The following is a 25,194-nucleotide window of genomic DNA, read 5'->3' on the forward strand; positions in this document are numbered from 1 at the left end:
ACGCTTTGAAGCAATCTAGGCAGACTCGTAGTAAGACACGAGCATTGGCTCCACACTCAGCATTACATCACATGAGCAGTAAAACCAAAGCCAGGCTTCTGTCCAAACCCGCACAGTGGAAATGACTGGAGGCATTCGCCAAGGAAGGCTTGGCAAGTGATTTGTACTTCTTCCCCCCACATCAATGAAATATTTATAAAATAGCCATGAGGGGGGATTAATAAGCGGGAACTACAGTATTATCTTTTATAGTGTAGTGTCAAAAAGTAAGCGAGTGGGATCATGTCAGCATGATTTGTTTTGATTGCGGTTACACTAAATGTTTTTGAAAAGATTAAGGCTGCAGTGGATGTTATGAATAAAAGAAACAATTATAACAACAACAAAACACATCAGGGCTGGTAAAAAAGTTGACCAAGTCAGGTTTGTCAACTTTAAAAATTGGTTGATTAGAAATATCTGCCCCGGAACCAAATTTTGCGTCACCGTATTCTATACGGACCTTTCTTGCAGAAGTAAGCAATGGTGGCAAGTGAGACACCATGACATATGACACATTTGTGATCATTTCCATTTAAGACAAAAGAGTGACAGTGAAAAATAATGTTCAGTTATTTTGAAATGTAAAAAACATACCACAGTAGTACTTGCAGGAGGCACATATGCAAAGACTGTCTTGACATACAGCTCTATTGCTTTTCTTGATGCACATGTGCATTTGTGTGATTTAAAATAGCTATTTATTTAGTTGGCAGGCTTTCATTAAGGCCATTATGAGCACACCGAGCTTCCATAAATAAGGAAACGCAATAGGCCTGTATTTCCTGAGAATATAACTCATGTTCAACCTTCAACTTGGTAGGTTATTAAAAAATTAAAAAAATGGGGATGCAATAGATTAATCAATAACCAAGACAGATTTGCATGGTCCCAATGCATAAGAAAAAAAGTGTTCCCAGACATTAAAAGGCTATTCTCATTATGCTTTGTAAATTTGATTTATTATTAGAAAAATATGAGGTGCAAATAAAAATACAGTAAAAAGCAAACAAATCATTGTGTCAAACAGAAAGGCATACATCTCCTTATATCAGTAACATTAGTGTTGTAAGGACACATTGTGCTTAGATAACATACATATGTACAACACGCTACATTTTTTCAAATAAAACAATGATAGGTCTTTGTAACCATGAGTAATAGTACCCTTAAACTGTTTTTAGAGACACTGACAGTGATTCATGTCTGCATTATTATTCAACTGCATTCTTGAAATGTTTAGTTCTGAGAATAAACAGTAACTTAAATAGCACTATGATCCTGTTTACGTAACTTCAATCTATACAAAGCTTTGTGTCAAGTGTGTATTTTATAACTAGTCAATTTTGGAAGGACGTTTTGTCTAAAGTGAGATTAGAGATTAGGAAATAAAGATCTAGACAATATTATGCAGAGTGGGGTTGATTGCATCATCTCTTGCTACCAAATAATCTTCACTTTGACACTCTCAATCTGAAAAAAAACAAAAACAAAAAAAAACAACTTGTTTATCAGAATATGGAACAAAATACATTGTCTTTACTTTTGTCACTCTACCTCGTGATTGTTCAAACCTCAGTGGACTTGCCAACATTTAAATTCTGGAACAAAGAATAAATAATGTAAAAGCTTGTTTGCATTTATGATGACATGAAATGAAGATTGCTTGAAAATAGAATAAATAAAACAACAATGCTTCAATGCTGTACCTTAGCGCAGAGCATGTTTTTGGCCTGAATTGCACCTCCTGCCTGGCTTTGTTCCGACGATCCGCAAGCTCCAGTTGGACTGGACCCCGCCGCCTCCCTGACAACAATGGTGGAGGTGCAGATTGAAGATGCGTCCTCAGCGTCTCTTTCCAGAGCAGAGCGAAAACTGTGAGCAGAGCTGCTGAGGCCGCTAACACTTTCTCCTGAAGATTCCGAACTGTCCACTGCACAAAGACATTTAGATCATTAAAAAAATGGTCCATTAAAAACTTTTAAATGACAAATGACACGTTGGCTATTATATTAGCTGAAAGTCATCACATCCATTCCACGACTTAGATGAAAATGTACACATTAATTCCTCAGTTAACAGATGAAACTGACAATTACACAATAAGTTGTGACTCCCACTCTCAGGATCCACGTCGTCCTCCTCCAGAACCCCAGCCGGTGACATGTATCCTTCGAAACCACTTAACATCTTCCGCTTCGGGCCGCAGAAATATGCTGTCGGGGACAAGGAGGAAGAGGAAGAGGAGGAGGATGAAGTACTCCGGGAACCGGCAGATTTTGGCCGTGCCCCGGGAAGACCGTTGGGTGCTCCATATGGTCCAATATAGGCCAGCATCTTGTTTTCTATGAAAAACAGCAAAATATCAAACGCATTTTCCCATTAAAAGATACACAGTGTCCACCCATTTTTTTATATGGCTTCCAGAACTTAGAAATTGTGTGGTAATTATGTTGCTTATATTGTACAATAGCAAGAAAATAATGAGAATTACATTTCAGGAGAGTTAAGTTTGAAGGCTAAAAGGCTGAATGAAAAAAACATTGAAGCATGTGGAATAATGTGGAATTATTGCAAATTATATTGAATGGTGGAATAAATTTTAATAAGCTGAATTTGTTGAAATTGTTTGAAACGAATAGTATAAGTGAAAAATTAGGTGAAGGTGTATTTTTTTCAATTTTGAGCTACAGAAAATTCTGTGAAATTGAATAATTATTGAGACATATTGAATGATCTGAACATCTAATTGGTCAAATAATGTTGAGGGAGGAGTGATTAATGTAGCATATGTCCAAATACGAAAATTTAATAATGGGATAATGGGACATATTAAAGACTGTTCCCAAGGTTTTTTTGAATGAGCTGAATATTTTTCATTTCAAATTGGAATTATGTTAATGTGCATTCATGTGAAAGTAATGGTAAATAATGAAAATGGGAGTTAAGCCTCATTGAGAATGAATGGAGAATTTTGGTGGTGGATAATTTTGAATTTTGGGGAAACTGCGAAGTTTTAGAATGAGAAAAATTGAAGCACACTTGGCGCGAATCTTTGGAATATCTTGAATGGTGAGAAACAGTTGAAAAATATGGAAAAATTAGCATGTCCAATAACTGTGAGGAATAAAATAATAATAAAGTTGAATCTATACAATTAGAGCTTACCTCTTCCCATCAGTCCACAGTCAACAGCCCTGTCACTGATAGCTGCATCACTGGGTTGGATGTCCATAAAGGGTTTATTTCCAATCCCCATAAAAACTCTCTCTTGCAGACGCACCTCTGATGGACAAAATCGAAGAACTATTAACTCTTGTTTTCAGAGCCGTCTGTGTGTTTGTGACTGTCAATTTTGTACCTCTGTTGTGTAGCGCCTGATCCCAAAGGATACGCTCCAGATCCTTGGTCCAAGCTTCTTTAACTTCTCGGCTAAATGCTTGCAGTGTGTACGTGTCTTGGGTTTTCCGCTTTCTGAACCAAATCTCAAAGCAAAGGCCGGTGTCGCCGGTGTTCTGGGTCATGCCAACGTCTGACGTCTGAATACAAACACAATTTTGATTCATTTTGGCGGTTGGATGTTGTTTCTGGACTGTGAAGTTTTCCTTTTTTCGGTAGTATGTCTTAACTACTGTCATTATGCATTCATAGATGGTGCAGTCTTTAGCAGATATTAAAAATGGAGCTGACCGTGCATGTAACATGAAGTGGCCATGGTGTTCTAGGACATTAGTCATGTCTGTTACAAATAGAGCAAAATGCTCAAGTTCAGTAAAAAAAAAAATTGTTATTGCAGCAAGAGCATGCAAACATACACACACAAAAAACTCCTCAGTTCTTGTTGCATAAGGGGAAGTGAAGGCAACACTCAAAGTATATTGTGCAGTTTTGTAGCACTCTAGCACCTGCCAGTAAAATTCCATGACTTCATAAAAAATAATCTGAGGTGTGTGTACCTTGAATGACTGTTTGTAGACGTATGTATCATTTCCCACATCTGTCTTCCTGGTCTTGCTAAAGAGGATGAGCTCTTGAAAGAGGAAAATATGACGGGAACATTTTTTTTTCCTGAACGTTACCAAGAACTCATCCTGGCGAATGAGCTGCCCTTGCTCTTTGAGATTAACCTGCAGGGCATAAAAAGAAAAATACCAAACCTCAATCAGGCTTGAATTCCTTATTTTTGCATAGTTTGTCACAGAGACCATTTATTCATAAAACAGATGGAGTATTCCCTTTGAAAAGTGACTTCTGATGGAGTGTTATTGACTGCCTTGCACACAGCACAGCAGATGGAAAAGTATTTATATTTGAAACCCTTTCATCCAATTTGGCCTGATGATTGATCATTATAAATTAAACATTCTATAGTATTTCCTCAGCCTGTTTTCCTCCCTTGTTAGTAAAATTTCCATTCATATTGGTCATCAGTGAATTTCCACAGATTATTTCTAAAGACTGAATATTACGTTTACCTCTAGTTCTGACATACAAACAAACACTAAATGTGCAAGAGACATTCTTACATCACATTGGCGGATGGCATCCATGGCCAGCAGATTGTTGCCATGTCTGAGCTGGAAGTGAACAACCTCCAAGGCATCTTTGAGTTCAGACAGCTCTCTAACTTGTCCTGGCGCACACTCCCTCATCATGTCTTGAAGCAGCAGGCTGTACTTACTGATCCGCTGCACTGGTTTCAGTAAGTAAGACCACAGGTCCATTTTGTCTTCGAGATTCAGCTGCTTTTGCTGGTGGGCAAGGACACAGGTTGTCAGAACATGTTGCTGACAATGTACAGGCAAAGTGAGAACCAAGGCAGTTAAAATAATGTTCGAATTTATATTGACACTGTCCCAATATAAAGTTTCTGATTCTGTCTGGAATTTGTCGTGGTGTGTGGAAATGTACTGTACTATTGTGCAACATTTATTGAAGTTGAATAAACGGTATTTTAGAAACATGGGTGACAAAAGCTGTCGTATAATAATAATAAATAAAAAAAACAAAACGAATGAATGTGTACCTAATATCACATCTACAATATCAGTGCTTTTATAAATAATGCCATAGGCTATACTTTTCAAGCATTGGTTCTTAAATGGGGGTAGGTAACATTTTAACAGGGTTTCTGCAAGTAAGAGTACATTTAATTTAATTATTTTTAATGCTTGGGTGACAGTACATCTTTCTTTTCAAACTCAGAGTGAATTAAGTGGAACATGACACAAATTATTTCTAAATTGTGTTATAGTGACTCCTTTTTTTTTGATTCTAGGAATATCAATTGTCAATAGTGACACACTATTTGTTGAATAAAAACTGCAGAGATCCAAAATAAATAAGTTCTGTGTTTAATAACACTGATGGCACACCACTATCTATTAAGCCTTTTTTTGCCATATAAAAACGCTTTGTGCTGGTCAGCGGGTACTTATCCTGAAAAAAAAAAAAAAGAAAAGTTCCATATAAGTGAATATTATGTTAGAATGTACTTCTGCTTTTACAAAAAAAAAAAAAATACCTTGACACACTGGAATAATCTTAGGCTAAGAGTGTTTTGGCTGAATAACAACAACAATATTTTTAGAATTGCTGATCACTATTCTTATCAGTACTTGAATGATGTTGTGTGCTTGCATGCTAACCAGGAGCATGTAAGATGAAACAGGTGCATGATGACCCCTTGAAATAACATTTTTGAAATAAACAATGATTATATCCCTCCCCTTATGTTAAAACTTGCATGGTGGAAAGAAATAATTCAAAGTTAAATGCTATTCACCTTGAAGAAAGCCTTCCCATGATTGATGAGAAGACTATCAGACTGCGGTTTATTTTTGCTGTACAGGGCATACAAAGCAAAGTTTTCTCTCTGAAAGGAGGAGAAAGGAATCCGATTAGATAAAAGCATTATCACACTCCCACTATGTGTCACACTGGCACATAACTTGGTGTAGTTTATGGCATTCCATAGAAAAGCACATTCACTTTTCTTTGATGTTAGCTTTTGTTGTTGCGGTTAGCTCAAATATAAATGGCAACTTGTAGAGTTGTGCCAAAAAACGATTCATAAAAGAATCAGTTTTTTTATTTACTATGATTCCCCAAATCGATTTTATATTTAAAAAAAACGCTCCCGTGTAACAACGCCACTGCCAAGAAAAGGCATCAAAACCGAAGGCCAACTTCAAAATAAACACTCCAAATTGTAAATGGTCAATGCAATGGTTGTAGTAGGCTTTTATTTTGAAGTTGGTCATCGCAGCAGTGGTTGATGCCAAATTTAATCATCTTCGTTTTTCCATTTTTATTGTCATCACATCATGTCACTGCCAAAAATTAAACACTGGCATTAAAAATATCACATTAAACTGTTGATTAAGGACAAAAAGAAACCGCTAATCAATGACACTGTCATTATACAATACGTCTCCAGCATTAGCGCTAGCCGCTAACAACATATGCAGTCAGAGATTTCAAACTCAGACAGAAAAATTACTTTGGTATTTTATCAAATTAGAAAAGGTAAAAATTCACGTCACTTTTGTTTACTTTATCGAAGTACTTCATCAAATAACACGGCTTTTCTTGCTATTCCAAATGGCAAATTATTAAAATCGTGCGAATGAAAATGAACTGTTCTTTCACTTGTCACCTACATGTCGTAGGAAGCAGCGTCCCACCCGAAAGGGTTCCTCCACACAGTTCTCCAGCTCGTTCAAAAAGTGATGGCGGTGGAAGTCATGCAGTTTTTCCAGGTTACCAAAGACGCTCCCCTTCTGGCCCCTGAGGTCCTGTGGGACGTCGCTCCTTTCCAACTCGGGAAAGTAATTTTCTCGAACGTAGCCCAGAGCCTTGACGTATTCCCTCTCCGTAGAAAGAAGCTCCTCCATGATCTTTCGTAGTTTCCTGAAAACATTTGATTTTAACCTGATGAAGTTTTGGATTCTGCAACAATTCTTTGCTCCAAAATTGAAGGAGGGGGCAAAAACTTACAAAACATTGTTTCCATTGGTTTCTATCATGATGAGAAATGCCTCCTTCATGGATTTGGAGCTTTGAGTCGAAGCCGTCTGTTCCTTGGCGGGACATTCCCCGTTGCTGTCTCTTGATTTGGAACTCGGACACTGAGCGGGGGAAGAACTTTGATTTTGGGGAGCTTTCGAATTTTGTTCTAGCGGTTCGTTATTCCTCTGAAAGAGTGGCTGTTTTACATTCAAAGGTGAAATCATGGTTATACATGATCCTTCGCTCAGGGACCGACTCAAGACACGGTGCCGTGGAACATCAGTGTCCGCATGAACTGAGGCCGTTCTCCTCAGGTCAACCTCACTGCGATGTCCTCTTGGTTTCCATTTTGTGTCTGGATGAATGCATACATTTTGTGGGCCAGTAGGAGTTGGTAAAGAAAGATTCAGAGCTTGAGGTTCTCCTTTTCCATCGACTTCATTTTGAGAGTTTTGGTTCGGGGACCGTTCGGCCTCCCTTATTTCATCCTTGTTCTCCGCGGTCTGTTGATTCTGCTTATCTTTGCATACCTTCTTCTTCTGCATCTTCTCAAGACGCCGCCTAACCTCTTGGCACTGCACCCAAGCCGCATTCCACGCGCTCATCGCCCCTGAGGACCCGGATCTTAAAGCACAGGCCTTAGATTTCAAGGCCTGGAAATGCCGGCTAGAGAATTCACCACCTAATCTCTCTTCATACATCTGCAGTGTGCTGAGAGTGGACTGAGCCAAGTAACACCCGTGCTCTACCTGCTCCAAAAAACAACTGCATTCCTTGGACAAAGCGGAAGCCTGCAGAGAGAGAAAAAAGACATGTAGCTTTTACGCTAACTCAAGTCAGTCAATCTGGGAGGTAAAATCCAAATACAGTGATTCGAACCTGATCACAGAAGCGATGCACCCTCACAAGATCGTTCAGTTCTTTGTGCATCTGCTCGGCACGTGACATAAAGTCATCCACATTGCACTTGAAGGTTTTGAGGAGAGTCTGAAAAACATCTGTCACTGGACTGCACACACTTGTGCCCACATTTTTTTCTGCTTCGGTCACTAGAGCCAAGGCATGCTGTTGTTTTTCCTGGAGTAAATGAGGTAGAAAGTTTGTTTTTGACAACTAAACAGAAACAGAATGACTGATTGGATCAATATGAGCATTCTTAGGGCTATCAGTACCTTTGCTAGAAGGAGGAATGTATCATACTGCTGCAAGATGTTTTCAGTGTACAAGTTATCTTTTTTGCCAAAGTCCTTCAGTCTATATTCACCTTCTTCATTGAACCACACAGCAAACTGCAAAGAGAAGCATGAAATTATGGTATTTAAAAAAAGAATATTGTACAGAACTTGCAGTACCTCTTTGATTTTTGCCTCCATGTCCCTGAGCACGAAAAGGAGTTCCAATTGCTGAAGCGACTCATTTGATCTCATCACAAGCATGTGGAGCTTCTCCTCCACCTGGTTGTACAGGCGTGTGACTGACTCCAAAGCATCTCTGCAAAAACACACAGGCATAATCAATATCGTGGAACTATTTTATCTAAAAGTCACGGACCTTTTATTAAACTTGAAAGAATCAGAGTAATTGATACCTGTAGTCTTCAGACTGCGGGAACCGGAACTCCTCCCTCCTCATCCTGGCCAGCACCGCCCCGCCTTCCCTTTGCAGCATCACCAATCCAGTATCCTCCAGCACCTCTTTCATTAAATCCTTCTGTTCCTGAATGCGTCGACTCACTTCCTGTTATAGTAAAAACACTCATTAAGGACAAAATCCAAAGTAGCGCCACACACATTAAGTATGACAATATTTGTTATTTTTACCTGGGCAGTGTCCATGACATTGCCTTCATTCACTTTTGTAATAGCCCTCTGTAACAAACCGTCAGCCTCCTGCAGGTCAGTTATGAAAGAAACCAGTCTCTGAAATGGAATATATTTAAGCTTTAGTGGAACATAACATGGCAACACTGGCTGAAGCAAACACACTCAACATAACCCAAAATGATTTGTAATTCTTCCTGTAATGTCCTTAAAAATTGGGCCACCAGTCTCCAAGAACTCTCTCTCTCTCTCTCTCTCTCTCTCTCTCTCTCTCTCTCTCTCTCTCTCTTTATATATATATATATATATATATATATATATATATATATATATATATATATATATATATATATATATATATATATATATATATATATATATATATATATATATATATGTATATATATATATAAAGAGAGTATAAGCGTGTTTAAGCATGTGTGCGTGTGTTTGTGATGTGTTTTCACAAAATCAGGCTTATGCCTGTGAACGTGAAAACTGAGATATTGCGATATTGATATTTTCTACTTCTATTTTCATTTAAAATGATAAATAATACATACAGGTAGCTCAAAAAATTACAGTTACAGTAATTCGAGTTGAAAGAAAAAGACAGTTAAAGTTTTGGCAGATTCATCATTCAATGGTGCATATCATCTACTAATCTATTATTTTCATACATTTTGATTACAATTTGAACCTTTTGGCTGGTGGGAAATAAAAGTCGAGTTTTAAGGACGTTGATTTTGTACAAATCCCAAGATGGACATTTCTGTCAAATTTGTATTTCGGTCAATCACTCATAATAATCCGTGTGACATAAGCCTGGTTTTGTGAAAACACATCATATTATATATAGGTAAATATTAGGGGTGTGAACTGTAAATATATACAAATGTTCTTTTTTTTCTTAATATGCAAGTGCATCAAATCCAATAGTTCCACCTTGATATACATCGAGATACATTTTAAGCAATGTATTATTATAGACATACATATTGGAAGGAAACCACATGTTTACAGTACTGACATAACCACATGACAGTATGTAAAATAGCAACAAAAAAAGTAATTGCAGCTCTTTTCTACAGAGCTGTATCATATGGCTCTATAACACCGTTGAGTCGAATCGAATTAAATAATTTCACTTATGGACCGTCCTTGAATTGTTTTCCACTCCACATATAAAAAACTACTAAATTGTGTTACCTGATGGAACTGCAGCCAATCTGTATGGCTGTAGGTGAATGTTCCTCCCAGCTCAGAGGTCAACTGGGAAGTGTCCACTGTCTTGTTGAGGGCCTTCATAGACATCACCAAGTCCATCTAACAGGCAGAAACAACGTTGTGCAAATAAGCTGCATTTCTACCCTATGACTGACTTTGACGTTTCCTACCTGCAGACCAGGCTGCTTTTCAGGGCGTGGACATGTGTCTTTATCCACAAGCATTACTATACTGTGGACAGCGTGTAGTGCTTGCTCCTGAACACAAAAGATGCATGTTTCTCATGCACACAATAACCTGAACATTGTGTAGCTAGTCTACTTGTCACTAGTCTACTGTATATTTCAACCTGTGCCATTAGCAGAGCTTTGTAGAAATGAGATGGAGGTGGCTTCTTCCTGGCATCGATGACCAAAGTCATTCCCAGTTCTCGTACATCTTTCCTAAGAAAACAATGAGTCACTTTAGGGCACATTCAAACAGGTCCTGTTCATCACAAGGCGTCTTTGTTAGAGAGCAGCTTCTCACCAAATTGTTAAATTATCTTTTATCACTTCATCTGTCACAGACACCCGCATCTATTCTTGCTTTCACAAGACCATCATAATGGCTTAGACAGTCTTGAGTGAGCCTACGTCAGGGCTGTGTGCTAATTCTAGCAAGGGATTGCATACCAGACAGTTGGCAGCGGACCTAGCTACGGTACATTCTTTTGAGCTATGGTATCACGTTAGTTCAATTGGTTCTTGAATTTCAAAGACCATGTGAGTGTTGGTGTAAACATAAAACGCTGTTCAAGGGTTTGTTGAGAGCAAGTGAGAGACACAGGTCGCTGTCATTACCAGTTGACCGTAATGAGCCATTGGACAAGATGTATGAACAGGACGTGCATCTCTGAAGGGATTGTACTATTACAGATAACTGGGATAATCTATCAAGGCGCGCTGGTGGTAAATTAAATAATTGTGTTTTACTGCCCTCTCGTGGCTGTAATAATTGTTACATTAGTGCTTCCACATGCTGTACACCAGGGGTCGGAAATTATTTGCAGAAGCACTTAACTGCAAAGGTATAGAGAGTTTAAACTATTTCTACGTTGATGTTAACTACAGGAGAAGCAGTACTTTAGCTAAGCATGTTTATACTGACATAATTTCGAAAACGAATAAAAATTGTACGTTTCCATAGCTCTGTAAAGGAAAACTGCAATAAATATCAGGAATATCACCATGAGTATCATTAGGAATTGTTTTATTTTTAGATTTATTTATCAAAATGGTGGTCGAATAAGACCAACTTTGATAAATCTGGCCATCAGAATTTAAAACTGTTTCTGTTCAGCACCTGGGTATGGAGTGGAGATACAGCAGTAACTCGCAAAGATTCTGTGCTGATAGAAGGGGTAAGGTCCACTCCATGCCACAGTGAACCTCCACCACTGCACGACCGGTCTTGTCCCGGCTGCCTAAAGGTGAGTAAATACAAATATGATTGATCTAGAGGAAGGTAACCAACATAAATTCCCCATTAGCCTATGTGACAAGGTTAATAATGGCCTTCATAAAAAGTGTGCTTTCACAACATCGCCATCCCTAGTTGCTCAAAGTACCTGGTAAACAAATGATAGCCAGTTCAAGCAAGCCACTGATGCTCTGGAAAGTGGACTTGAGACTTTGAAGAGACTGAGGCGGCAAAGAGCTGGCACATAGGAGCTGAGAGGCGGATTTGTATTCAGTCTTGGAGTTCTGGAGTCTCAGGTGTGGTCCTTCTGAAGTGCAGGGAGTTTCACTCCCTACTGGCTCGGAATCTGTCAGTAAACACAAAGCGTATTTTGAAGCCAAAACAGTACAACTGCAAAACCGAGAATTTTAAATCCATCCATCAATCCATGCATAGTCTTTTTATTTTGGATCATGGAAGGGTCAAGGGCCTAAACAAGCTGATGGCTATGCCCTGGAAGGACTGATGGTAAATAACAGGACAATTTTGTATGAGGAAACTGGCCACAGTCTACTACTGCATCTACTACTACTACTATTAGTACTACTATTAGTACTACTATTAGTGCTACTTACTACCACTACTACTGTTGCTGCCCCAGCTATAACCATGACCACTACTACCAGTAATACTAGCATAAGCACTGCCACTACTATACTACTACTACTATTACTGTTACTACTACTGAACTACAATTACAACAAGTACTTCTACTTGTACTATTACTACTAATACTACATGTAGTACTACTCCTGCAATAAGTACCACTACTACCCTTACTACTAACTAGAACTAGTACTATTAGTAGTAAAAGTACTAATATTGCTACAAGTACTACTTTTAGTACAATATTACCTCTATTATTACATCGATTACTACTATTTTTCTACTACTACTACTACTACTACTACTACTGTAATTTCTACTACTACTACAAGAAGTGCTACGATTACTACAAATACTACTACATTGCTCCTATTACTATTACTATTACTACTAGTACTGCTACTAGTACTACTAGTACTACAACAAATTCTACTTCTACAACTACAAGTACTACAACTATTACACTTACTACTAATACTACTACAACAAGTACTTCTTGGGCACTACTAATACTACTTTTTCCACTCCCACGATCATTACGACTTCTGATACTGCTGCTACTTGTACTAATACCACTAGTATTATGATTAACTCTTCTACTGTAGTACCACCGCTACCACTACCACCACCACCACTATTAAAACAACTACTACACTTGCTACCACTCCTACTGCCTACCACTACAACTACTTTTCCCACAACCACCTTCGCTATCACTACCACTATTTCTACTACTGCTGCTACTACTGTTGCTACTACTTCTGTTCATCCCTTTGTCCATCTTTTCACTTTCTATAGCCCTTGTCCTCATGAGGGCAAGCCGTAGCCGGTCCCAATTGACACAGAAAGTATAGGGCACAATCAGACAAACACTCACTTCCACACCTATGGGCTGTTTACAGTCTTCCTTTAACCTAGCATGCATGTTTTTGGAATGTGGGGGGAAATCTCTAGTATCCGGAGCAAATCCATAAAAGCCCAAGGGAGAAAATGCAAACTCTACACAGGAAGGCGAATACCACTGCGAATAATGAAAGAATTTCTGGGTATGGATCAACTTCTTAGTGGGAGAACCACTACACTTGTACTTGACTTTTACACTTTTATGCTCACCACATTGTAAGTGATGACCCTTGACAACCTCCTTTAAACAACGACAAACACCTGCACAGCTGTGTGTAAAGCTTTACAAATGTGCACATACTTGCTGAAACTAAACACTGCAGTGGCTCAGCTTCTAAACATGCCTTTGATTTGAAAAATCTTAATTGGGCTCTCCTCTAAGCCAACAAAGGCTCGCCTGTACTTTTTGCCTTTGCCACTTTAATAGCCCGTGACATGCCTATCTCCGGTCAAGATCTGGGCCCGCATCCTCTCCAGGCGCAATGGATCGGGTATGCCAGCGGGGATAAAGGACACGGAATACTTCTTTTGGCATGCTATGATGTCCGACAGGACAGCAAATTGCAGAGCGTTAATTTATAAGAACTACACCAATTAAATGGGGCGCAGAGGACTATTTCCCGTAATCATAGTGATGTAAATACCGCTTTATTAAAAAAAAAAAACAAAGATATATATATATATATATATATATATATATATATATATATATATATATAGAGAGAGAGAGAGAGAGAGAGAGAGAGAGCTACTTCCAAATGTTCTAGAGCATTTCCAGTCTTCAGAAATGCATCCTGTGAGACCATGACAACACCTAAAAAAAGGGGGATTTTCATTGTGACGTCTCACCTTTTTTGTAGAATTTGAGTCTTTCCAGCTTTGTGGTAAACTCATCGGGCATTTCTTCTTTCTTGCATTGTATCATGCTGCTAACAGTCTCAGGGCAAACATCACTGTGGCTCCTGTTATTGTGTTTGTAGTAAAGCGGACTCCCTTTAGGAGTGTCCGATAAAGTTGACAGAGACCTAACCTTTGATTTGTGTTTGCCCGATGATTTTACGACATCCACTTTCAGTTCTGGCTTCTTTTCCGGCTCATCACATGTATCTAAAAGAAACCCAGGTCGTTCCTTGTGCTCAGACTGAGAGAGGCGTTTGGTTTGAATTTTATGACCGTAACTCATGCCAGGAGTTGATGTCAAAATAACGGGAGATTCCCTCAGAATGTCCTCTGATTCAGAGCTTGTGGGGATTTTTGGGTGACTGGAGCTAAAGATTTGTGTGGCTGGCTCACAGCAATGTTTGTATTGGCGGAACTCATGGCCTGACACGGGAGTATTACAGTGGTTACAAAAGTGTCCAGTTTGATTGTTTTGTTCCTGGTCTTCACAAAGGCCGACCTCCTCCAGCGCTGTGAGAAGGTCAACGCTACCTTTTTCGAAAGGGACGGGGTTTTTCAGGGCTGCTAGGTAAGACTCCCTGTACCTGCACTTGATGTCTTGCTCTGAGGGGTCCTCCCCCAGTTTTCCCTGGCTGCATGGCTCCTCTGCATACTGAAGTGTGCGTCCGCAGAAAACATTGCTTGGCGGTGGTCTGACAGGTTTGATCAAGATTGGTGGATTTGAATGACCGCCATGTTTGGATACAAACTCCTTCCCTTTCGCAACATCCACCAAGTCAACATAATCACCTTCAATTTCTAAATAGTTACGGCTGTCCCAGGTGTTAGGGGACACAAAGCCCACAGGTTTGATGAGAGGTTTTGAATAGGATCTGGGGATTCTTTTATAATGTTCTAATCTGACAAGTTTGGAAGAACAATCCATAGATCTTAGAGATGCTGACATCCTGTCGTTTAATGGAACAACCCGTGCCCCCAGCGGCAGAGTGGATGCGCCGTAAAAGCAAGGGACTGGCGTTCGCTTTGGCTCAGGGGGAACTTCCTGATATGTGGTCGTAACCTTTGGCTTATCCAAAAACTCCGGGACGGCCACCTCTGCCCATGGCAACTTGATTACACCTTGGTCAGTACAAAGCAAGCAGCGAGACAGACGAGTCCCTTGGCGACCGTCATTGATGTCTCGCAGCCAGTCTTCGGTGAAGATGCACGGGTAAGACGTCTCAGGGATTGGGGTCTCTTCCACTTCCCGGCATCCGGCTTCCAGAAGGCTTTTGAGAACAATGCGAGCTGCCTGCTCGCCAAAAGGTTCCACCTGGAGATAAAAGTCCCCAGGACGCAGCAGCAAGGGGTTCACAGGTGCTAACTGGACAACCGTTTTGTCATGGAGGCAGAGAGGCCAGCCCTCGCAGCGGAAAACCACATCTGAATATCCAGCCTGTAAATATAAAAGAAGAGTACAAGATATTATTTTATATTTTGCTGCTTCCAGAACAATATTCCTCAAGCGGATCTCCATCTCTTGCTCCATGAACATGGAAGCTTGGCTTAATGTTTTTGTTGAACATATTGATTATTGATCAACATTTATCTCATGTTGTAGATATGCTATGTAGTTATATTACTTACACATGCAGCCTGCTGTACACTTTCCAGCAGATGTTTGGAAGGGATAAGGAAATCCAATAGGCACTGCAAGGCATCGCCATGGTAACGTTCCTCGATTGTGCGAAAGAGCTGGCTGAGGACGATGGGCGCCGTGACTTCAAAAGGTGGGTAGAGGGCCGATAGGGCACTTTGGATGGATGAGTCCAGAGATTCTGGATTCTGCACAACAACAATAGATTGAGCTCAATTACTGTCTCTATTTTAAGAAATAGGAAACAGGAAACAAGTCAAAGTAGAGCTGTTGTTTATTTGCTTGACTTCTAAGGCATTGTGCCTCTATATGTGCACTAGTTCACTTGAAGCGTGCAACGTGTAGAGAATTTATGAATAATCACCAAAAGAAACCCGGAAGTAAATTCACTGTGTGTTGCAGTATGAAAAACTAGAAGCAATCACATAAAACTATCCTTATTCCAAATAAATACTGAGCATGTAAGACCAATATGTCACTAATCAGTAACATTTTGTAACCGTATCTGGACAAGATTAAATCTGAGCATGTTTGCAGCTTGTTTCTGTTTCATTTCACGGTCTTTTAAAATAAAGTATCAGAACCAGCTGGACATCTGTGCAAGTCCTGCAGAATACACAGCAGTCATTAATATAAGTATCTGCAGTAATTTCCAAATGTTAAAGTTAATAAATTTAATGTGTCATTTTTAGCCTACTGGTGTGTTTTTTTTTTTAAATGTTTTTTGTTAGATGTATCTAGATCAATGGCCCAAATTGAGTTGAAATTGACACAGAGGATTGTTGGGCATTGTAGAAAAATTGTTGGGCTTAGACTAAATTTGTTGGGTCTTATAGTCAAGAATAATATGAGAGGATAATATTTGAAGCCAGAACATTTTCACAGCCAGAAAGACTGCCTAGTCAAATGCTCTATCCTGCTGATCCAGTATTCAAGTATTTATCTCACTTTTCCCAATTTTCCATTTGAATTACAACATGTCTCGAACACCTTGCAGTGACACAAAGTAAAAGCAGAAAATCTGAGCTTCTTTTCTTGGCACACAAATCGACAGCAGGTGCAGTCATCACCTCTAATAGAAATTGACATAAACATTGAAAGAACAATGGACGACAAGGGGAAAATTCATGACTGGCACTTCTTGGGGATCTGGACAGGTCTAAACGGCTCGCTGCAGCATATCCGCTATTCATCCGATCACTTCACAGTGGCCTGCTGTGTTAATCTCTCAAGGCCCACAAAGGAGCCTGTTTTCAGCCCCTTCCTCATTTAGTCCGACAGCCACACCAGGACCAGGGCCTGACCCAGAGTAAACACACTGCAGCAGCTTCAAAGACCTCACACTGGTTGGGCTGGGACTGATGCTGGTGTGACCATGTTGGACATTCAGGGCACACTGGGAACTGATGTCATAGTTGTTTTTCATTACACGGTTCTGTAAAGTCATTTGGTTTTGCTTTAATATGCTATGTATTTGTCAAATTAACAACATTTGATCTGTCCGGATTTAAAATCTCTTGTAGACAGTGTGTGCTAAGTAGAAAAGAATGTTTCCTTTTTTGTGTGCACATCTGTAACAATAGATTATCTAAAGAAGAACAAAATACCTCAGAGTCTGTCTCTTCGGCAGTAATGCATCGCAGCTGTTTGACACTCTACTGTATGTATGCGGGCCTGATGTCACAGCTATTAAAACATTTTGCTGGGAAGTGGCTTAAGATATTTAATTTCCCATTGTTCAGTGTTCAATTCCTTCAAAGTTTGGTTTGGCACGTCTTGTCTTACCAGAGTAAATAAATATATAAAGTCAATAATGATTCAAACATACTTCAAAGTATAATCGAATCTCTGCTGCACTATACTTTCAAGTGTTGCCGTTTCTCCAAAATGCTTCTGTTTAGTTGAGCTCAAATATGTTCAGCAGAGAAATGCAAAAATGTGGCTCGGGTTCTTCTTCAAACAAAGGCGTTTCAACCTGATAGGTTGCAGCATGAGTGGGCCTCTGTGGGTGGTTTGGCGAGTGATTTTCACATGATTAAGAGAGCCTCACTAGAGAGATTTACTTTTCTAGGACCAGGTCACACAGTCCAGGCAGCAGAGGGAGTTGCCCTGTTTTGTTTGAAATTCTCAATAAAGAGAAAGACCAGAACTTAACATTTCCCTTCTGACAGATAAAGTACGTGATTCAATAATGGCATCTGAAATGTCAGAATTATATCATAGCAGTGACAAAACATGAGACTGCCTGCTTTTTACTCAACTAACTAACTAAAAAAAAAGTATGGTGTTCTGGTGTACAATTAATCGCCTTTTTTATTTTTTTGTCAAGGGCAATTGATCACATATAACAGACAAATTCAGGATTACATAATTAAAGGGCGTGGAGCAAATATTTTTAGGGTCTGTTAAAATTCTTGTTTTCAATGTTAATGTGTTTTATAACATATGCATCACTTCTAAGAAGTTAACAACCACAGTTCGATTAAACACTTGGTTTTGATTATACGTTTTAGATGTTTCCGAAGCTACAAAAGCTTGAGGCATGAAATTACTCTATCCACCGCTAAGGCCACCGGAAGTGATGTTTTTATAGCTCCAAAACAGGCTACACCATGGAGATACAGGCACCATTTCACATGCACGATAAAGACGACTCAATGACGACCAATGTTTTTGAATTAGAAGAGAAGGCGATTTTGATTCATAGGAGCCAACGGAAGCTTCAAACAATACCGTCAGAGGGTGCCAACACACTGTGAAACAGAGATTTCACAGCTACAGAAATACAGGAAGACGGAAGTGCGAGTGATTCAAACTGTAGGAGACAAACTCAAAATTGTATTTAGTGATTAAGCTACTGTAAATCTCCAACATAATCCCTTTGTAATGACAGTTATAATTTGTAAGGGAGCTCTAGAGGGCCCTAACTTTAATTTTATTATTGATTGTACATATTGTACCATTCCGATGCGCTATATTGGATTGGCCGATATTGTGCAGTTTATGCACTTTTTGTGATTTGTCATATTCTCTTAAAACAAGCCGGTACAGCAAATGATCAAAACTTCAGTTTGACATCCATAAATCGAAAAATTCGCTACTTTCTTTTTGTCGAGAAACAATGTGTGGCGGCCACTTCTCACAGTTCTACTCCCACAAACAGACAGCGTTCCATTTGACTTCTATCCCAGCCTTTATCTTGTTTGCATGGACTACAAGGATTGGCGAGCTGATGGTCACATTCCACAGCTGCCTCTTTTCTGCCCACTATTGCCCAAGTTGAATGTGATTTAGCTTGAAAAAGGGACCTCACTCTCCAGCAAAGATCATTGTGTATCCTGATTTAACATGCTGGTGTGGACAATTATTTACAAAAAAAGGTCCCCACTCTCTTTGTCTTGTCAGCCATTTAAGGCCCTTCCTGGGGCTATTGCAACCTTTGTTTCTCCATATTGCCTCTGGCTTTGGGTCACACAAGCAGATTTGAGCCCTACTATAAACAAGTAGTCAAGATCAGTATGGCAGTCGCTCTTGGCCATTACCCATAAAGAAGGCAAAAGGTTGGAGACGGTAAACCGGCCCTGTTGTGATTATAGAGATTAACTAAATGGACACAAGCTCTTGTGGCTAAGAACACATTTGCAATGACATCATCCCCCCCACCCCAAAAAAAAAAATCTGTAAAGAAAGTGACCCCCAGGCTAATGTTAGTGAGCAACACAAACACTGACTTTACATATATCTTGCATGTATGGACAAGCCAATAACACCCTATGGCCTTATATGAAAACACAAGCAAGTCAACCATAACGACAGAAAGTGACAGTGTGACAACAAACTGCTGAAGCGATATGACGCCTTGACATGTTTGCTAAACACAATGCACGAATGTCAAAAAGGAGAGGGAAATGCTTTCAAGAAAAGTCGTTTCAGTCTTTATAAAAATAATTATGGATGTCATGTTAACAGATTGGGATCAATTAATTACGATCATTGTCAAAGTCATTGTTTTGCTTTCTGTATGCTGATTAGATATATATATATTTTTTTATACATTATGCTGTTGGAGGTTCAAAAACAAAGAACAATCATACCATCAAGTGGACACGGATTGACTGTAATTGTGTTTGGAATAACCTGATAGGCTCCTGTTGTGGATGAGAGGGCAAGTTCAGGGGCAGAAGGAAGACATGAACATGCAAGAGCATACACGGGTGACTGGGCCTATGGATAGTAAATTTAACTGTAAAAATGCTCCAATAGCACCTTCAATGATGGTAAAATGATTCTTTGTAAGAAAGGAGCTTGCTTACCACAAAAGCAGCACATGTTAAGCTTACTACATAAATGCAAAGCACCCAGCACAGTAGCTAAAGTCGTAGCAAAGCTGTTTGCTGAACTGACCTTGAGAATAATATGATTTTTCATTTATTTATTTGGGAATTGACAAAAGAAAGCGATTTGAGAGAATAAGTGTTGAAGCCAACACTTGGGACTCGTCTCAAATACAAGAGAAAGAAAATGATTATGATGTATTGTAAAAAAATAAAAAATAAAAATATTTTTTTTAAAACTCTGGACTGTTTTCAAATCAATAGTTAAAAATCTTAAATCTAATTGTTTATTCTTTTGACAGCACTAAAAATAATTCACTGCTTTTTGTCTTCTTGGGAGCTCAGTGAACAATTTGGGAAAACTTGTGAAAAACTATTGTTAAAATGATTTGTTGGTGATTTGGGGTAAAAATAGCACAGTAATAATCCTGCATCATAAATCATGTCATCCTGGCCCACCCCATATAATCATAAACATGTAACTGGGGCCTCCATGTTACCCGGCCTCCTCCACTCTTTCCTCCCGCAAGTGGAGGGGAGTCACAGTTGTCTTTGTGTGCGATCCATTCTTGTTAACATCAGCAGACAGACGCTCCATTCAGAGATGACAACTTAAGCCCTTTTAGCCGATAAAAAGCCCATCCAAGACTAAGCACCTATATTGCTTCTGTTCCGTCAGATGCCCAAAATGAAACAAATTCCTTTCTTTGGTCTGGGTGGGATTATTTTGGTCTATTTGAGGGGTACAGTTTGTGACACAAAATTTTGCATGGATGTAAACACATGCATCCGCATAGATGAGCAAATGACTGAATTCTCAAACAGATGTTTGCGCTCTACACAATCTTACTTTATTGACTGTATTTCATCACGCCATTTGAAAAGTTAACATGTTTGCATGTATTTTGCAAATGTGGAAAAACAACACACCCATGCTAGTTTCAGTGATTGACTAAAAGCTGAGCTGGCAGCCTGGTTAATATGAGAGGATCAAATTTAGCGGTTTCAACGGATTACAAAATGGTTTACCTGGGGCAAAGACTGTAATACTGTTTGTTTTAAGCAATCTTTAAACACTGTGGGAAGGGCCCACTCCTACAACTCCAGCCGCAACACATATCTTCAGCGATGATTGTGTTTTCAAAACACTGCAAGGCACTTGACCCACTTTTGTGAAACTGAGACAATAAACATAGTCAAACGATTGCCCACAGCTTCGAAATGTGTTTGCTTTTCTGATTGAAACAAATGAAGAAGGACAAAAAAGAATTGCCTCATTCACTTGTATAAGGTGCATATTTGTCAGTAAATTCAAGCAGATGGTTTTCGTGGATTTGTCAGTAGGAATTTGGCAAAAATCAAAATGGCCAGGAAGTATGATTTTGCTTCCAGAGGGAGCTGAGGTAATTTAAAGTGAAGAAGTGCTGACGAGTTCTTGGCAAGGTAGCGAGCTACTGATGGCCTTCATTCAGCCATTCAATGAACATTGACAAAGAAGACTAGAAAAAAAGGCGAGTAAAAAGTAGTAAAAATGTCATTCATTGATTTCTGGTTAAGATCAAATGTGTTTGTACTTAGGCCAAAGTCTGACATATTGTCTTTTTTTAGCGTTCTTACTAGAAATGATAACAAGAAGAACAGGAAGTTGAATTAAAGATACTGTAGCATACTCATTTTATCTGATGTTGTTAGACGATTTGAAGGAAATGCGCTCTTTGGCAGACTTTGAAATGATACACTAAATATAGAGATTTTTTATCTCTTAACACAACATTCTTAAATTTTTTTGTAACTTACTTTGGGTTTTCTGTGTATACATGTTAAAAAACTGTTGGTCAGCATAAAATTCAGTTCCTATGAGCAGTCCTGGCTGGTAAAACCGGTACAACAGTACAGTATATGCAAGAGAAGAACAAAGTGCAGTGCTAGCAGTAATTCACAACCAAACTATCACTTCATTAAACAACCTTTCTAAAGCTATAATTTTAGCAGCATCCTTGGACAGATGTTATGGGTTGACACCCTTACCATATTAGGAAAGCTAAATATAGTTTAGCTATAGGAACGGAGGGCATGGAATGGCTATTCTGTTATTCACTTGTACAAACCGTTGTGTATTTGTTGTACGATTAGCCGGAACAGGTTACCAGATTATTTGTGATCAATTAATGACATTCACAGTTAAAGATTTCATGTGATTGACTCGTGACAATTTAATTAGTAATCTAATTTTATGCTCTCTGTATGTTGATTAGATCCATTATTATTCATCGGGTTCCTTATGTTTGAGTTGTTGAAGTTGACACTAATTGACTGCCATTAAGTTTGGAATAAGCTAATATGCTCCTGTTGTGTGTGGGACAGCAATTTCAGGAGCAGAAGGAAGACATGAAAATGGAAGAACATGGAAGTGTTACTTGTCCAATGGTGTGCTTAATGACCAAAAAAAGCCCTGATCATAACTTTGCTGAAAGGTAGAGTGACACGCATTGTTTATGAGAAGGGATTTGTTTACCAAAGAAGTATCTCAAGTTTAGTCTACCACATAAATGCAAAGCACCCTGTTGCAGCTGTAGCCGCAGCTAACGATAGCAACAAAGATGCAAATGTAGTGAGCCCTAACAACGCTCTTTGCCAAACTACACAGGAGAACAGCCTACCTTTGAACATATCTGTGACCAATAGGGTGGACAATGTTTTATTTTAATGTTACTTGACAAATGAAAACATCATCAACCCTCCTGATGGTGAAAACAAAAACCAGAAATACAACAGAGGATAAACGTTTACAACTATATCCGATAAAGAAAATAAATGATTGAATGACTTTTTTTTTTTGTTGTACGTTAATCTTTTGATTAGCCACGATAATGCAATGAATATCAAGAGAAAAAAAAGTCTGGTTGGAGGATTTTCTCATAAATTTTCAGATCTGACTAAAAATTAATGACAAATCTCGATTAATTCATCTCTTTTTTTTTTTTTTTTTTACATTTTTGGCAGCACTAATTCGTACAGAGTGTCTTCCAATTTTGAAATGTCTTAATGGTCTGGAGTGTTTTTATTTTACTTGCATATTTGTGAATTTTGTGCAACTTCTAAATGTCCAACCAAAACTATGTGGAAAAAGATGCTGCAATTTGTCACACAAAATTGGGGGGTTCAGTGTCTCATTATGTGGGGCAAACATAATTATTTGAAAGCATTTATTTTTAGTCTGTATACTTTGGATATGCAACTAAAGCTTATTTTAATAATCAGCTAATCTGACGATTATCATGTTGTTTAATTGATCGTCGGATTAAAAAAAAAACTTTACATTTGTAATCTGTTATTCAAAAATAGGACAATATTTCAAATTGACTGGGTAGAAATGGGTTTAGGCCCAAAAATAAGAAAACTCTGATCATTCTACGAACATTTTTATTAGTTTGATTCAAAACAAGGATGATCAATCTGCTTTCATAAACTACTATTGTTGAGACACTGAGATTCTGAGGATTTGGACAATGTTATATTTTTTAAAAAAGCTATCTAAACAAGTAATCCACTGTCATAAATAACTAGCAATTACTTTGATCATGGATTAGTCACTGACTAAGAAAATGCTGCACATCTTGTTTACTTTAGAAGAACAACTTGAAATCCGTCGTTTAATTATGTTCAAGATTTGCAATTGCAATGTACCCTGCAAGTTATCTCCCCTAAGATTATAAAACTCTGTTCAAGCAACAGAAATAAACTTTTAATATACTTTGCAGCATGTTTTTACAAGGGAGCTCTGGTCCTCTGTGGTATGAACTGTTGAACTGCAAAGCTGCAAAGGCATTTATACACCCAAAACTCCCTCCGCTCACTGAAGAATTTGGCCCATCTGCATGAATTGAAGTCTTTTAAATTGTGAAGGACTTGAGGAAGCTTAACAACAGAGCTTGTGCGCCACTCTTTGTCAGTGTTCTCACACTCCAGCGGCTTGAGATGCTGCGGGCTGCTGATGGGAACCAGTCCCACCAACTGTGCTCTGGACAACAAAAACTTTTATAGTCTTTCATGTGACATCCACTTTTGTGTAGCACTCTATGCCGGTACCGCCCTTGGGTGGGCTTCATTTATGTTTTTGTGTTGAAATTAGTCACAAAAAAAAGAACCTGACTTCAGTTCCAAACACACTTGACAAAGACAAAGAGGCAAACATGCCCAAGCTAGATACTCATGCTTCCTGGCATTAGGTCAGTGGAGCACTGGAGATCTCAAAGCAAACTGTAACAATGACACACAAAGACAAACGCTTACCATCTTCACAAAAGTTTTTGGGCTACCAGGCAGCAACTTTGATCATAATCCTCTGCAGAGAAGCTCCTCGGGATCTGCGCCGAGAGACTTGCCATGTTTAGCGCAACAGCAAGAGAGGCTGTCATCTGTTAAGGTATGTCCCACATGTCAGTCCCGATGGAAAACTGACAAACGCCACGTTGTTTCTTCATAGAGTTATCTGCACGGGGAAAAAAAATAATAAAACAAAGTTGTCAAGCAAGTCTCCTTCCCTTGTTTGTGGCTCCGTAGCTTCTCTGAGTGTTTGCAGCAAGCTGGGGGTAAACTGTGGAGTGAGAGAGAGAGAGAAAGAGGAGGGATAGAAAGATTGTTAGAGAGGGGGAGGAGAAAAGCTTTCCCTTTTGGAGGAAATCCCCCTGGAGGCTTTTCAGTTTCTTCTCTCTCACATACAAAACATTCACACAGTCCACGCTGGCTTTATCACACACCCAAACACACCCTCAGACATAATATCACTCAAGAGAAACTAACCAAATCTGTAAAAACATGTGTGGCTAAATACAAAGAATGGATTTGCCATTCATTGAACCGCACGTCCGCGCAGATGTCAACATATGAGAGAGAAAGCCCCCCTCCTATGTGGCCCCTTTCATTCTATTTTAATCGGTCAGAGCTCTTCGTGTTTTCTTGGTCTGCTTCAGGCTCTCTCATTTCCTTCCTTGGGTGATTGTCCTCAGGCGCATAGTCCAGCCTTTGCTTCCAATCAAAGAGGAGACACAAGAGGGGCTTCCTTGCCTCAGGCGGCAGGCTAACCACCTTCACATTTGACCCGCGGAATGTAGATGTGTACCCTCCAGACATCTGGACTCGGGAGAAGTGTTTGAAAGCGACGTCAGCCTGCATCACATTCTCCAAAGGGGAGATTGACAGGCCTCGCGCTTGATTC

At 39.2% G+C, this 25,194-nt stretch overlaps 1 protein-coding gene across 2 annotated transcripts; it reads right to left on the reverse strand.

Annotated features, from left to right (window-relative positions):
• Window positions 1–979: 979 nt before the first annotated feature.
• Window positions 980–24,532, reverse strand: quob (quattro b). 2 transcript variants are annotated; one of them, XM_088424377.1, is made up of 24 exons: window positions 24,270–24,532; window positions 15,633–15,830; window positions 13,956–15,441; window positions 11,707–11,904; window positions 11,442–11,562; window positions 10,447–10,540; window positions 10,268–10,354; window positions 10,080–10,196; window positions 8,871–8,969; window positions 8,639–8,787; window positions 8,403–8,541; window positions 8,223–8,339; window positions 7,930–8,127; window positions 7,039–7,841; window positions 6,702–6,951; window positions 5,825–5,914; window positions 4,566–4,790; window positions 3,996–4,166; window positions 3,401–3,578; window positions 3,208–3,324; window positions 2,133–2,384; window positions 1,749–1,972; window positions 1,597–1,640; window positions 980–1,512 (listed from the first exon to the last, which is right to left on the reverse strand). In XM_088424377.1, the coding sequence occupies exons 1-23, from the start codon at window positions 24,270–24,272 to the stop codon at window positions 1,608–1,610; spliced, it is 5,349 nt and encodes a 1,782-aa protein (XP_088280503.1). In that variant the 5' UTR covers window positions 24,273–24,532; the 3' UTR covers window positions 980–1,512; window positions 1,597–1,607. The 2 variants fall into 2 exon arrangements, with proteins under 2 accessions (XP_088280503.1, XP_088280504.1); XM_088424378.1 differs by having other exon boundaries at window positions 2,139–2,384; window positions 24,270–24,531.
• Between the last annotated feature and the right edge of the window lie 662 nt (window positions 24,533–25,194).

Source organism: Hippichthys cyanospilos, chromosome 9 (assembly GCF_059441005.1).
Source record: "Hippichthys cyanospilos isolate Australia breed blue-spotted pipefish chromosome 9, RoL_Hcya_1.0, whole genome shotgun sequence".
NCBI classification, from domain to species: Eukaryota; Metazoa; Chordata; class Actinopteri; order Syngnathiformes; family Syngnathidae; genus Hippichthys; species Hippichthys cyanospilos.

Coding starts and splice junctions, on each gene's coding strand:
- quob (XM_088424377.1), bottom strand. Junction 8,970..10,079: donor ATTGGCTGCAGTTCCATCAG/GTAACACAATTT, acceptor ATTCCATTTCAG/AGACTGGTTTCTTTCATAAC. Junction 6,952..7,038: donor ACCAATGGAAACAATGTTTT/GTAAGTTTTTGC, acceptor AAATGTTTTCAG/GAAACTACGAAAGATCATGG.